Source organism: Physeter macrocephalus, chromosome 4, assembly GCF_002837175.3.
Source record: "Physeter macrocephalus isolate SW-GA chromosome 4, ASM283717v5, whole genome shotgun sequence".
Classification (NCBI taxonomy): domain Eukaryota; kingdom Metazoa; phylum Chordata; class Mammalia; order Artiodactyla; family Physeteridae; genus Physeter; species Physeter macrocephalus.
The window spans coordinates 61,990,834-62,004,462 of NC_041217.1; the positions used below are offsets into that span (position 1 = coordinate 61,990,834).

Genomic DNA, 13,629 nt, shown 5'->3' on the forward strand with positions numbered 1-13,629 from the left:
ATTATATACTTGTTTTCTTACTTTTCTTTCCTACTGCCCAGTTGCCGAGCTGTATATTGATCCCCATAGTCAAGTAGCACCAGTTGTCGAGAAAAGACATTCACTTTGTTGCCTATAAATAAATCTTCCAAGTGAAGGTCTTCATATTTGGTCCGCTTTAAAAAGGTGCGATGATTCTTTACATCATGCTGGAACCAAAAACAATACAATAAAACAAATAATTATCAGTAGGTAATGTTAACCTTATAATAAAACTAGAAATAGTTATTAATTTTGCTCTATTAAACGTAAGTTACATTCTGTTTCATTTTTGCTATAAGTACAAATCATAATTTCTTTCATAACTTATGCATTTCCTAGTCTACTCTAGTAATAACATAAAAATTACAAATTTAATACTTTAAAAAACCCTGAATAGAAAGATTTGTTTATTTCCAAATCACTGCAGCAAATTAGTGCCTATGAAATCCCAGAGAAATTCCAAATTTCTGCTTTCTTGCCGACACAAAATCCCAATACCAAATAGGTCCACCTGCAAAAGGAGTCCTCAACAAAGGGACACAAAGAAACAAGCAGGACTCTTTTAGCTCAGTCTTCTTCAATATGACTTTTTGTAGCGATAACAGCATTCAACAATGGTGACATATTTATGAGCATGATAATCTTTATCTATAGCCACTTATTGACTATCACTTAATCCAAAGCATAAATAATCCCACTTCAGTTTTCTAACCAAAAAAATAATTTCTTTTTTTTTTTTTTTTTTTTGCGGTACGCGGGCCTCTCACCGTTGTGGCCTCTCTCGCTGTGGAGCACAGGCTCTGGACGCGCAGGCTCAGCGGCCATGGCTCACAGGCCTAGCCGCTCCGTGGCATGTGGGATCTTCCCGGACCGGGGCACGAACCCGTGTCCCCTGCATCGGCAGGCAGACTCCCAACCACTGCGCCACCAGGGAAGCCCCCCAAAAAATAATTTCTATTAAAAGTAAAGACACAAGGTATCTTCTTGTATTGGAATTATAATACCAAAATTTTTAAAATTCCCAAAATAAAAAGAATGTATTTTTAAAAGCAACTATAAAAAAGGCAATCCTATTCCTCTCTGGATCCCACCTTCACTCCATTTGCCAACTTTAAAGCAAAAAAAGGCTCATTTACCATTTCAACAGATCCATCCCCTGGGTAAAATAAAAGCTCATAACGTCGAAATAGTGAAGCATTTGGATCATACCACTCTGCAATGAAAACGAATCTTTCACTATGATTCTGTAAAGAAGGATAGAAGAATTTTAACACTAACATTTAAAATATAAGCACTCTTGTAAAAATCATACAAATTGAAAGAAAGAATTACCAAATATTTGCGATGAAGAAATTTGTTATTACTTATTGTATTGAATAATTCTGCTTTTCAACAGCATGCCAGTTATCAACATACCCTCATACATATTTCCTTCTAATTTCTTATTAAACATCCTTAGATATCTCAAAGATGACTTATGAACTGCTTAATACTTCACAGCCATCCAATCATCCTGGATAAATTGATACTTTTTTTAGAACATGAGCTCCTGATCTGACTACTGTGATAATTCAGTCCTTCTGAAAGCAAGTTTACATATAAGCAGATAATCAATAAACTAGTATGAGAAAAAAAAGAAAAAAAAATTAGTATGAGAAAAAATTTCTGAGTGGCTAGCTCTCAATTACATTTAGAACATAACTGTTCTAAATTTAAGACTCCAGCAGTATTAGAATATTGTTGTCATTCAAATTATAGTAAGCATCTTTACTCTCCTTAGTAATTTCATATGATAGTATCTTTTTATAGAAATAGTGGGAGAATGTGATAGTCTAGGTCCCCGGAGAAGCAGTCACGATGCCAAGACAGGATTAAACATGCAAAAATTCTATTCTGTAAGAGAAATTCTGTACAGGAAATTCCTACAAGAGAAAATAGGGAGGGATCCAGGGAAGGCTGACAGACCACAATACAAATCTGACCCTGAGTGAAGGAGAGAGTGAAGGAAGACTGGGTGGAATCCTTCTGGACTGCTCTACAGACTAAGGAAGGTTCAGCAAGACCACTACTACCAAATGTAAAATAGCTAGCTAGTAGGAAGCAGCCACAAGGCACAGGGAGATCAGCTCCGTGCTTTGTGACCACCTAGAAGGGTGGGATAGGGAGGGTGGGAGGGAGACGCAAGAGGGAGGAGATATGGGAACATATGTATATGTATAACTGATTTACTTTGTTATACAGCAGAAACTAACACACCATTGTAAAGCAATTATACTCTAATAAAGATGTTAAAAAAAAAAAAAAAAAGACCACTGGGCGGTGCGCAAGCCAGTTAGCCCTCAGAGAGTTCTCGGACTTCCAGGGACATGCCTGCTTTAGTATCCCTGATCCTCTCAGTCACGGGCTGGGAGCAGCCCCTGGGAAGCATGTCCTAAGCACAAAAGCAGCAGTAGATTCCAGAGCACAGGAGCTGAGGCCCTTTGATCATTTCAGCTCCCTCTAGTTGAAGATCTGTGAGGTGCATACAATGAAAACGTAAGTCAAAGAATGGCTCTCTTTCCTTGATTATTAGGCAGGATTTCCCATCATATGTTATAAATATCTTAGCCCCCAAAGGTCCTTCATCACAATAAGCGAAGGAGGACATAAAGAAGAAAGGAAGCTAAGGGTTTCGTTGCTAATTCTGGATTTAGCATCTGATTCTCTGGTTATGGTATATACACGGGTTCCTTGTATGTTAATAATTCACTTATAAATTCTAATAGTACTATGTCTAGTTATATTTATGATTGTACTCATAAGCTATAATGGAGATAGCTTTTAAGACACTATTTTATTTTTCCCACAATCATCCAAAACACACATTTAAATAATGTTTATTAGTCAAGAGAAGACAAAGGTAAGAGATATACTATAACAAGCCTTTCTTCATTCATTATTTTTCATATTGATCCTTATAAATACAACTGTTTTATTTTTTAATACAGCTTTTTAAAATTTAGGTTTCACTGTACATTCTAGTATTATACTCTCCTTTTAATATAAAATTTAAATATTACTGGTTTATTAAAATTTTTACTATCTATATTAAAATATTCCTTCACTCAAAAACATCATTGAAATATTGCCTTCACTAAAATAAAATTATGAAATGGAAGAAATGATGAGACATCTAACTGAAGGTAAAAGGGCAAAGAAAGTGATGCAAATGAAAAACCAATGAAGCTTGGCACTTCCATTTATTCAGGCAGCCTTAACCACAAAACCTGCCAATCACACTCTTTAACTCTGAGGCAGGTAGTAGAATTTTTCATGATTCATCATCCAGAAAACAGTTTTAATACAAAGAAAACAAACTGAGGAAGTACTGTTTCTGGCTGACAACGTAGCTTAGAGCAAATCAATGCTACTTTCCAAGAAAAACTAGGAAAGTGGGATGTTAAAAAAATATACCTGTTTGATGACATTGGAGAGCATCTAAGGCAGACAGATTTGATGATCTAAGATTCAGAAAGACAGGAAGTTCACTGAGGTGAGCACAGCATTCTTTATACTGCTTTTACCTGAGGACATGTGCTGAGACTTAAGTCAAGCTGGACAAGAGACTGAGAATCCCAAGAAGCTGGCAGGGAAAGGCTGCTAAGAGTCAGAGAAGCTAGCAGAGCTTTTGACAGTGTCATGGAGATAAGTAGACAAACACTGGAATTTGGGCCTACCAATGCAGACAAGACTTGAGGGGCAAATATCTGGAAGAAAAGGAAACCATAGAGAAGTGAGCTCAAACCTGTGTTTGTTCAATGGAGCTTTCAGTAGCATCACAGTGCTGGAGGGAGGAAAATGCGAGTTCAAACCCACCAAAAAAGGAGACCACTGATAAACTATCTAGCCTTTCTCTTGTGACTCCTGGAGCATTACACTCCAGGAGCATAGGCAAACTAAAGGTAAACTGATCCTTACAAAATTTGAAACAAGTTTTGTGTTCACTCAATGCTCAATTATGATGTGCTGTTTCCTCCATTCCAGCCCCCTGCATCTCCAGAAATGGAAATATGGCTTTTCATACACAATGTCAAGCTTTCAAAGACAAACTACCAGATATACCAAATAAAGAAGACCAAGAGAAAAAAAACAGACAATAGAAAGAAATCCATGAATACCCTAGTTATTATCTGAAAAGGCTTCAAAATAACAATGATAGGTATGAAAAATATGTCAAGATTAATAATTTTACCAGAGAGCCAGAATCTATTTTTTAATCAATCAGAAATTCAAGAATGAAAAGTAATTGCCAACACAGCATTCTATAACTAGCAAAATTACCCTTCAAGAGGTGAAGGTGAAATAAAGATATTTTTAGACAAGCAAAAACAGAAAATTTATTGCCAATGCACCTGCATTAAAAGAAATTCTAAAGGAAGTTCTGAAGGAAAAAAGAAAATGATTCAAGATGATTCAAGGAACAGAAGGACTGAAAAACAATGGAAATGTAATTATGTGGGTAAATCTAAATAAATAATGCATATACAAAAATAACAATAATGTCTTGTGGGATATAAAATAAGTAGAATTGGAATTCAGATCAATAAGAATATAAGGATGTGAGGGGTAGACAATATTCTTCAAATTATGTGAAGCAAAAAAAGTATCTCCTACATCAGTTGCTTGACCTTTTCTCAAATTCCAATGAACATCGGTGAAGAGAATGTCTCTTAAGCTAATAGGCACACAAACTGGAGACATCCTGTTCAATTTTTCACCCTCCGTTCTGTTAGAATGACCTTTCTTCATCTCCTAGTGCTCAGACAACAGGAAAACAACTCTCAAAATGTTTAATAAATCAGTGCCATTCAAACTTTGAGAAATTAATGATAACCATTAAACATGACAATAATAATTTTTAGAGTAGCTACTAAGTAGCTGGTTCTTTACATACATTATCTCATTTCATTCTCACAACAGACAATGTAGGTTGACAGAAATAGGGATACTATTTCATGGACAAGGATAGTAAAGCTCAGAAAATTTGAACACTGGTCCAAGGTTACAAAGCAAAGAAATGAGTAAGTCAGCCTTCAAACTTTGGTTCTTCAGACTTTGCAAAGCCCATGTTTTGTCCCATTAAACAGCACTACCTATATAAAATGATGCAAAAGTCAGTGTTAAAGAAAGCATTCAGTGGGCCTAAACTAATAATGAACTGAGTTATTTAACTACTCCTCCATGTAAAGTTAAATAATTCTAGACAGGGTCAATTTTGTAACCTCTAACAAACATGTAGGAGAAAGGGTATGGATTATTACAAAATAGGATAAGGAAATCAGGTTACTCCCTGTGACATCAAACATACTTAACAAAATATCTCTTTTCAATTATATCCCAATTTCAGAATCTTAAGAAATCAAGAGTCAGTGAGGTCTGTCCTTATAAAATACCAAAAAAAACTTAAATATAAAACTATATTTTAAAACCTATATAACATTCATATGGAAACCCAAGACACCCAGAATAGCTAAAGCAGTCTTGAAAAAGAAGAACAAAGTTGGAGACCTCACATTTTCTATTTTCAAAACACTGCAAAGCTACTGTAATCAAGACAGTGTAATACGGGCATAGAGTAGATATAGATTAATCTAATAGAAGGGAGTCCAGAAATGAGCTCATACATATATGATCAACTGATTTTCATCAAGGGCAGCAAGACCATTCAATGGGGAAAGAACAATCTTTTCATAAACAGTGCTGGGACCACTGGATATCCATAGGCCAAAAAATACATGAAATTGTATCCCCATCTCACACTTTATAGAAAAATTAACTCAAATGGATCATAGACCTAAACACCAAGAGCTAAGCTAGAAAAACTGCTAGAAGAAAACATTTGTGACTTTGGGTTAGGAAATGGTTTCTTAGACAAGACACCAAAAGCACAAGTGACCAAAAAATGAAACAAAACAACAACAGCAAAAACATAGATAATTTGGACTCCAAGTGATATCATCAAGGGAGCAAAGTGACAACCCACAGAACTGGAGAAAATATTTACAAATCATATATCTGATAAGGGAGGGTCTAGTATGCAGAATGTATTAAGAACTCTAACAACTCAAAAATAAAAGACAACCCAGTTACAAAATGGGCAAAGGATCTGAGTAGACATTTTTCCAAAGAAGATATACAAATAGCCATTAAACCTATGAAAAGATGCTCAATACCACTAGCTCTTAGGGAAATGGAAATTAAAACCACAATGAGATAGTACTTCACACACACTAGAATGGCTATAATAAAAAAGACAGGCAATAATAAATGTTGGTGAGGATGTAGAAAAAATGGAACTCTCATATGTTGCTGGTAGAAATGTAAAATGATGCAGCTACTTTGGAAAACAGTTTGGCAGTTCCTCAAAATGTTAAACATAGAGTACATATGACCCAGCAATTCCACTCCTAGGTATACACCAAAGAGAAGTGAAAATATAGTATATACCCATATAAAAACTTGTACATGAATGTCATAACAGCTTTATTCATTGAAAATATACTATACACCCATACAAAAACTTGTACATGAATGTTCATAGCAGCATTATATATTATAGTCAAAAAAGTGGAAGTGACGCAAATGTCCATCAATTGATGAATGGATAAATTGTGGTATGTCTGTAAAATGGAATATTATTTGGCAATAAAAAGGAATGGAGTACTGACTCATGCTACAATATGGATGAATCTTGAAAACATTAGGCTAAATAAACGAAACCAGTTACAAAAGATCACATATTCCATTTATATGATTTCACTTATATGAAATGTTCAGAACAGACAAATCTAGAGACAAAAAGTAGGTTAGTGGTTGCCAGGGTTTTCAGGGAGGGAGGGATGAGAATGACTACTAATGAGTGTGATATTACCCTTTTGCGGTAATGAAAATGTTCTAAAATTGACTGTAATGATAAATATGCTAAAAACCACTGAATTGTACACTTTAATTGGTGAATATTATGGCACATGAGTTATATTTCAATAAAGCTGTTTTAAAATAAAGTAAAATAAAATACCATCAGTTTAAGATACCAAACAAAATTTTACAAAGCAGATGTTATTTAGGAAATTACAGAAAGTATATATACACACACACACACACACACACACACATATTGTGTTGCCAATAACTTGCTGCTTTGAAACCATTTTCACTGTGAGTATTATATTCTAATGTAGTCATGACCTCTAAGAAAAAACAATAAAAACAATTACTTTTTTATTGTAAAAGAAGAAAAAAAGTAAATAGATACCAGAGGTCACACTTTTGAGGGGAAAGAATAGAGTTGTGTTAACTTTTAAAATTCCATCAGAAACCAAACAACCTAATGCGATGTCAAAAGGAGAGTTTGCAACACTACAGATCAGTGCAATAAATCTCTGATAAATAACTGTCACACAGAAAAAGATACGGTAACTATGTCCACAAGATTTCAAAAATGCTTAAGCTCTTGGGTCTGACCTCTTGAAGTTTTGGCATAGAGTTTCACAACAGCACCTACACACAAAGAAAAAATATTTCATAATCTCTCAAACAATTAGCCCATTCCTTCATCTATAACTGTGATTTACCTCAATGAGATTGTTAAAAAACTATATATGAATAATAACAGAATTTCTATTTAATACAAGAAAGTAACTCTCAAGCAAGTATTGTTTCCTCTATGAAAAAAGGTTTATCATGCCAAGTAAAAATTGTATTCAAACTTGATTTAACCTTAACCTTTGCAGTAGAAACTTCAGTTATTTCCTAGAGTCAAAAGACGTCTAGAGATACAACAGTGGTACCTCTGGACTTGACAGAGAACAATGGTACATCTGAACATCTCATTCAGGCTGGCCTTTCAACTAGTTGCATCACTAGTCACACACACACACACACACACACACACACACACACACACGAGCACATATCCACATCCACACACCTAACCCAAAGTTACCTTTGAAATTTTAAGAATTTTATTTTCAGCTAAGTTGAGGCAAATCTAGCAAAGAACTCCATTCTTATTTTTTTACAGTGATGTCAAAGCTGAATATCATTGTGTTCCAACCCTTCATTTTATGGATAAAGAAACTGAGGCAAGCAAATATAAATGACTCGCATAAAGTCACAGAGCTAGTTAACAACTGAGCTAAAACTTGAAACTCCACTTGCTATGACTCAGATCTTTCCATAATACTGGGCTTCCAGGGCCAACTCAAGAGGGAGAAACTAACACTTTAGTCACACATAGGGACACCTCCAGTTTTCTGCCATAGTCACACATAGGGACACCTCCAGTTTTCTGCCAGATCTTCGGATGAGAATGTCACCGCCTGGATGATCACAGGGACAATAGAGATTTCCATTTCTGTCAGAAATACCATTATGCAGAACATTTAAAGATTATGCTCTAGCAAAAAGATACTTTTTCTTAAAGAAGCTAAATACTTTTCCTTCTTCTGAACATTTCAAATATAATTTATACATAATAAAACATTCAAGCACACTTTGTTCCAATTTTGTAAATAATCACCAATGTGCCATCTCATTTTTTTAATATTATAAGCAGATAGCCACATTATAAGGTTCAAAACACACTACTCCCAACATATGAAACATTGGCATATTGAATATTTAAGCCGAAGGAGTTTGAGAGAACAACAGAAGCAGGAAGGTCACTTTGACCTTTACCCAACCCTTCTTCCCTGAAATAGGTCATAAAACCCTCATGTGAGAGCTGCCCTGCCTATACCCTTCGTCTTTGAAAACAAAGGGACACAGAGGAAAAATCCCAACAAACAGCCCTCTCTGAGTTTCCCCTAGTTTACCACCCTTCCCTCCTAATCCTTAACTTATCATATTCCTCCAAGGCTATCCAGTCTTCATCAAACCCAGCATAAAAATACTCAGGTCTGTTTCCTCAGGTCCTCATTTCCTTATGAAGGCTCCCAGGTCACGAAAAACTTATGTTAAATAAACGTGTATGCTTTTCTCCTGTTAATCTGTTTGTCAGTTTAAATTTCAGACCCGGGGACCCTAAGAGGATTGAGGAATACTTTTTCCTCCCCTAATCACACTATAGTCAAAAAGCTAAGAAGAGAGCCAAAAAAATGGAAGAGAAGCTTTCATGAGCTGCAGCTGGGGGGCAGCAAGGGGAGAGAGACGTTAAGCAGCAAAAAGCACAGTGGTTCTGCAAGATGGCAAAGAGTAAGAAACAACATGCCAGTGGTTATGTAAACAATAACCAAACCCGAGGCAGAGTGGGGAAACTGTAATCAGAGTATTATTAATCCTAAATAAAAGTGGTTCTGTTCCAATTGGTAAAGATCAGCACGGAGAAACCTAATGAACGTTCATTTTCATGGCCCCAGAACTTGAGGGATGATGACCCAAATTCTTATTATTCAACTTAATACCGTAGTATCAGTAGGGAACAGTGTTCTGGAAGGACATTCAGGAATGTGACAAGCCAGTGATGGTGACTTTAGGGATGCACTGCACACACTCATCTCTCTCACGGTGCGTGAGGGGGTCAGGGGACTGGAGAGGGTCCTTTTCAATGTACACCTTTCTGCCCTGGTTGGCCCTAACTGTTTGGTGCTTGTGTTACTTTTATTATTTGATGTCAAGAGGGGTTAAATTGTTTTCTAATTTATAGTTTTCTTTATAGTTTAATTTCAAATTATATTGAAGACCTGAAGCCAGTTTTTTTTTTTTCTCTTTAATTAGGTAAGGACTAATTAAACACTCAGCAGAGATACTACTTGTCAGTAGATCCTCCCTCATATCATATGTCATCTAGAACTCTTGGAGTTCTCTTCTACCAACTATACTATAAAATCAGAATGTGAATACAAAAAACAAACAAATAATCAAAGAGTGTTGCATGAATGTTAAGGAAATACACTAAGATATAAACAGTTAAATTTGCGTGGCAGCATTCTGTAGTTTTTTTCCCACCTTTATATTGTTATTGTCTGTGTTCTCCCAATGTAAATTTGTTTATAAAATCATAAAAACCATAAACAGCCCTTTAAAAATCAGTGTAAACAATTACATATCAGATATGTGATACAAAAAGAACGGGAAAATTAACATTAAAAGCTAAGATTTATTTTTCTCCTATTTCTCTGTATTTTCTAAACTTTATATAGTAAGTACAAAAAATAAATTTCCCTGTATAGAACTTTTGGTGAGCAATTAGATATATAGTGTTTTTTAATTTTATATGAAACTTACTCTTCCCCTCCCCTATAAAACAGATAGAAAGATAGACTGGAGTTGGGGGAGGGATGCTTTGAAGCAAAATGCATTCTCAAGTAGAGGTGGAATGCAGAGAAAGTAACAGAGGGCAAATCCCCAACACAAAAGCAGAGAGGAGAATATCCTTTTGCATTATACAGAAAGAGGTAAATCCACTGAGAACAAATCTGAAACCATGGTTTCAGAACGAAGAAAAAGGAAAATCATTCAGATTTTTAAAAGAAAATGTTATTAGTTTTATACAGGCCTCTTAATACAAAGCACAGTCGTATGTGGGGGTTTCTATATATTCTATTAAAATTTGGGTTTGACTTTCAGTTAATGTAAGCACTAGCCAAAATAAAAACAGGTGGTGTGTCTGGAGCATGGTCCTGGAGTTCTGTATGCTCAGTCTCCTCATATGGAGAATGAGAAAAATCATACCTGTTACAAACAGTTGTAAAAATTAATGTGAGCACATTTGTAAAAGGGTCTCATACACAGTGTAGAAAACTGAAAAGGTCTCCTGTTAGAACCAAAAGGCACTGACTAATGTTCAACAGTAAACAAAACAATGAATTTTTAACATTGTCAATAAATCAGAATGATTAATGATCAGAAGCAAATCAGCAAAATTAAAGATCAGAATTTCAGGGTGAAATGATGACTAATTCAGAGCATCTCCAACATCTCCAGTTCTTATAAGATTTAAAATTAGAGCTTAGATTTTAAGAGAAATTGACACAGGGTTCTGCAAGTGAGCATTCACTTGAAGGGCTGTATGATAGTGTGTTCAATCTCATGTCTACAGTTCAAACCGTGTATTTCAGTATTCTCTGAATTAATAAAATGCTTACAACTGTCAAAGTGACTTGCTTCAACCTATTTATATCTCTATATACACGCTTACCATTATTTAAGTATAGGCCTCACTACTTACATGATGAAAAGGATAAGGCAAAGCTATCACACCTTTATACATCATCTGATTTCCATCCACCAATTCATATATTCAACACATTGACCACTTACCATGTTCTAGGTACTATGCTAGGTACTAGGATACATCAAGACATGACAATGATGATTAGAAACAAACATCGCCCTTGCCTTCATAGACCCTATAATCTAGCATGGAGAATAGCCAATCAAACAATCACACAAATTCTTTTTTTGACCAAAAGAAAAAAAAGAAAAAAAGAAAAAACTATTGTGTTGCATTACTCTTATTATTTATTTCTAAAAACTTAGATCTCCTGGCTCTGAATTCACTGTTCTACTATATCACAATTGACTCAGTTAAGTAGGTCATTTAATTTTTCTCTCATCTTACTCAAAACCCATTTTACACTGGTTATATAACTAGTCATCAGAATGTGCTGTAAAGCACTTTACAACCTTTATTTTTAATTTCCCTTTGATGGTATGCATTTTTAAATGTCGAAAAACCTTAGATTGTTTTTCCAAATTTATTTTGTAATGCCTTCTAAAAAAGGAAAATGTCATTTTAAAATGTAGCATATGAAAATTGCTGTCCATTCAAATGACATTCTGGTATGAATCATCTCCCAGTTCAGTCATTTTTTTTTTTAAATAGTAGGCTTATACCATGTTCAGGCTGATTGCTTGGGTAAGTTTCTTCCATTCATTTTGAAAACATTTTTCCTTCTTTCAATTCCTTTTTGAAAAATAGGTGATAACCGATAGAAATAATAATGTTCATTAGTAAACAGGTAAATTTAAAACCATATGTACGTTGATTAAAGCATGATAATGAATGAACTTGCAGATAATGCTGGAAGAAAGGACAGGATTAATGCAGATGAGTTAGCCACACCCCGGCCCTTGCTATTACCTGAAGGTGTTCCACCACCAAATTCAGGGATTCAAGCATTCTCTTCACTGCCCATATCCTCCTGTCCTTACGGTTAGTTTGTTCAACTTCTCCCTCTTTTACATCATCAGGTTTTCCAGAGCAGCAGCCCTTTCACACATTCCCAACCCACCAGCCTCTTTCCTTCACTTCCTTCCCTATCCATCGCAGATTCCTTGACTTGTCAATCATGCTCTTAACAATTCTTTTCATTGCACCATTTGGCCAGGACCCAACACTAGATGAAGTTAACCACTGTGCTTTCTCTGTGCTTGCAGTGGAGTTTATAGCTTTGCATTTTACATTTAGGTCTGTAATCCATTTTGAGTTAACTTTTGTGAAGAGTATAAGTTCTATGTCTAGTCATTCATTTTGGGTAATATATATGTAAAAAGGAAAGCCCAGCTCTACATGGATCATGTGAAACTAACAATCTTTCCCATGCGCGTATGCTTTTAAAAAAATCCCTTAGTTCAAGAGTAAGTTTATTAGGCTTGTGCCACCAAGTATAATTGTACTTTGGCTTCATACACTTCAATATTGCTGGTCAGAAAGAGCCATTCCAGAAATTTCGCCATTTGCAGCAACATGGATGGACCTAGAGATTATCATACTAAGTGAAGTCAGACAAACAAAGATGAATATTATATGATATCACTTATCTGTGGAATCTAAAAAATAATGAAAATGAACCTATTTGCAAAATAGACTCACAGATAAAGAAAACAAACTTATGGTTACCAAACGAGAAAGGGTTGGGGGAGGGATAAATTAGGAGTAGGAGATTAACAGATACTACTATATATAAAATACATAAGCAACAAGGATTTACTGTGTAACACAGGGAACAATACTCAATATCTTGTAATAACCTATAATGGAAAATAATTTGAAAAATATATATGTATATATTCTTTGCTGTACACCTGAAACTAACACAGTATTGCTATTGTGAATTAACTATACTTCAATTAAAAAAAAAAGAACGATTCCATTTCTGATGACTCTATAGCAATCAATCAACAAATACTGATTGGATCTGGCATTACCAGTATTTGGCAATGCATGTGCCAAATTGAGTCTGCTGCCACTACTATTGCTGCTCTCATTGCTGGTAGCCTATAGCAAATGACATGGCTCTGAGCTGTGCTGCTTGAAAAGAAAATCCAGGAAACTATAAAGAATTTTCTTTTGGGGTCAGATGGGGAATACTTCAGAATAGCTAAGAACATGGGCTGTAGAGTCAGACAGACCTGGGGTGGGTGACATGGACAAGATACTTAACCTCTCTGAGCCTCAGTTTCCCCACCTATAAAATGGGAATAGTAATAGTACTTTCCTCCTAGGGTAGTTGTGGGGATTAGATGACTTTGTGTATATAAAGCACTAGGATTTCTGTTGCCTAAGTCTTATAGCAGTAATGGTGGCTTGTAGAGCCACATGTGACTTTCGAGCTGCACTGCACA

At 35.4% G+C, this 13,629-nt stretch overlaps 1 protein-coding gene across 7 annotated transcripts in view; it reads right to left on the reverse strand.

Annotated features, from left to right (window-relative positions):
• The window catches only part of NME7 (NME/NM23 family member 7), a 267,494-nt gene that overhangs the window by 223,364 nt on the left and 30,501 nt on the right, over positions 1 to 13,629 (reverse strand). For 6 of the 7 annotated variants that reach the window (XM_024116676.3, XM_028488687.2, XM_055084233.1 and 3 more), the window contains exons 2-3: positions 1,158 to 1,265; positions 22 to 188 (exon numbers count right to left, since the gene is read on the reverse strand). In XM_024116676.3, the coding sequence (XP_023972444.1) occupies positions 22 to 188; positions 1,158 to 1,265 (275 nt within the window). The remainder of the gene's footprint in view (positions 1 to 21; positions 189 to 1,157; positions 1,266 to 13,629) is intronic. The other variant, XM_028488688.2, reaches the window with a different exon arrangement.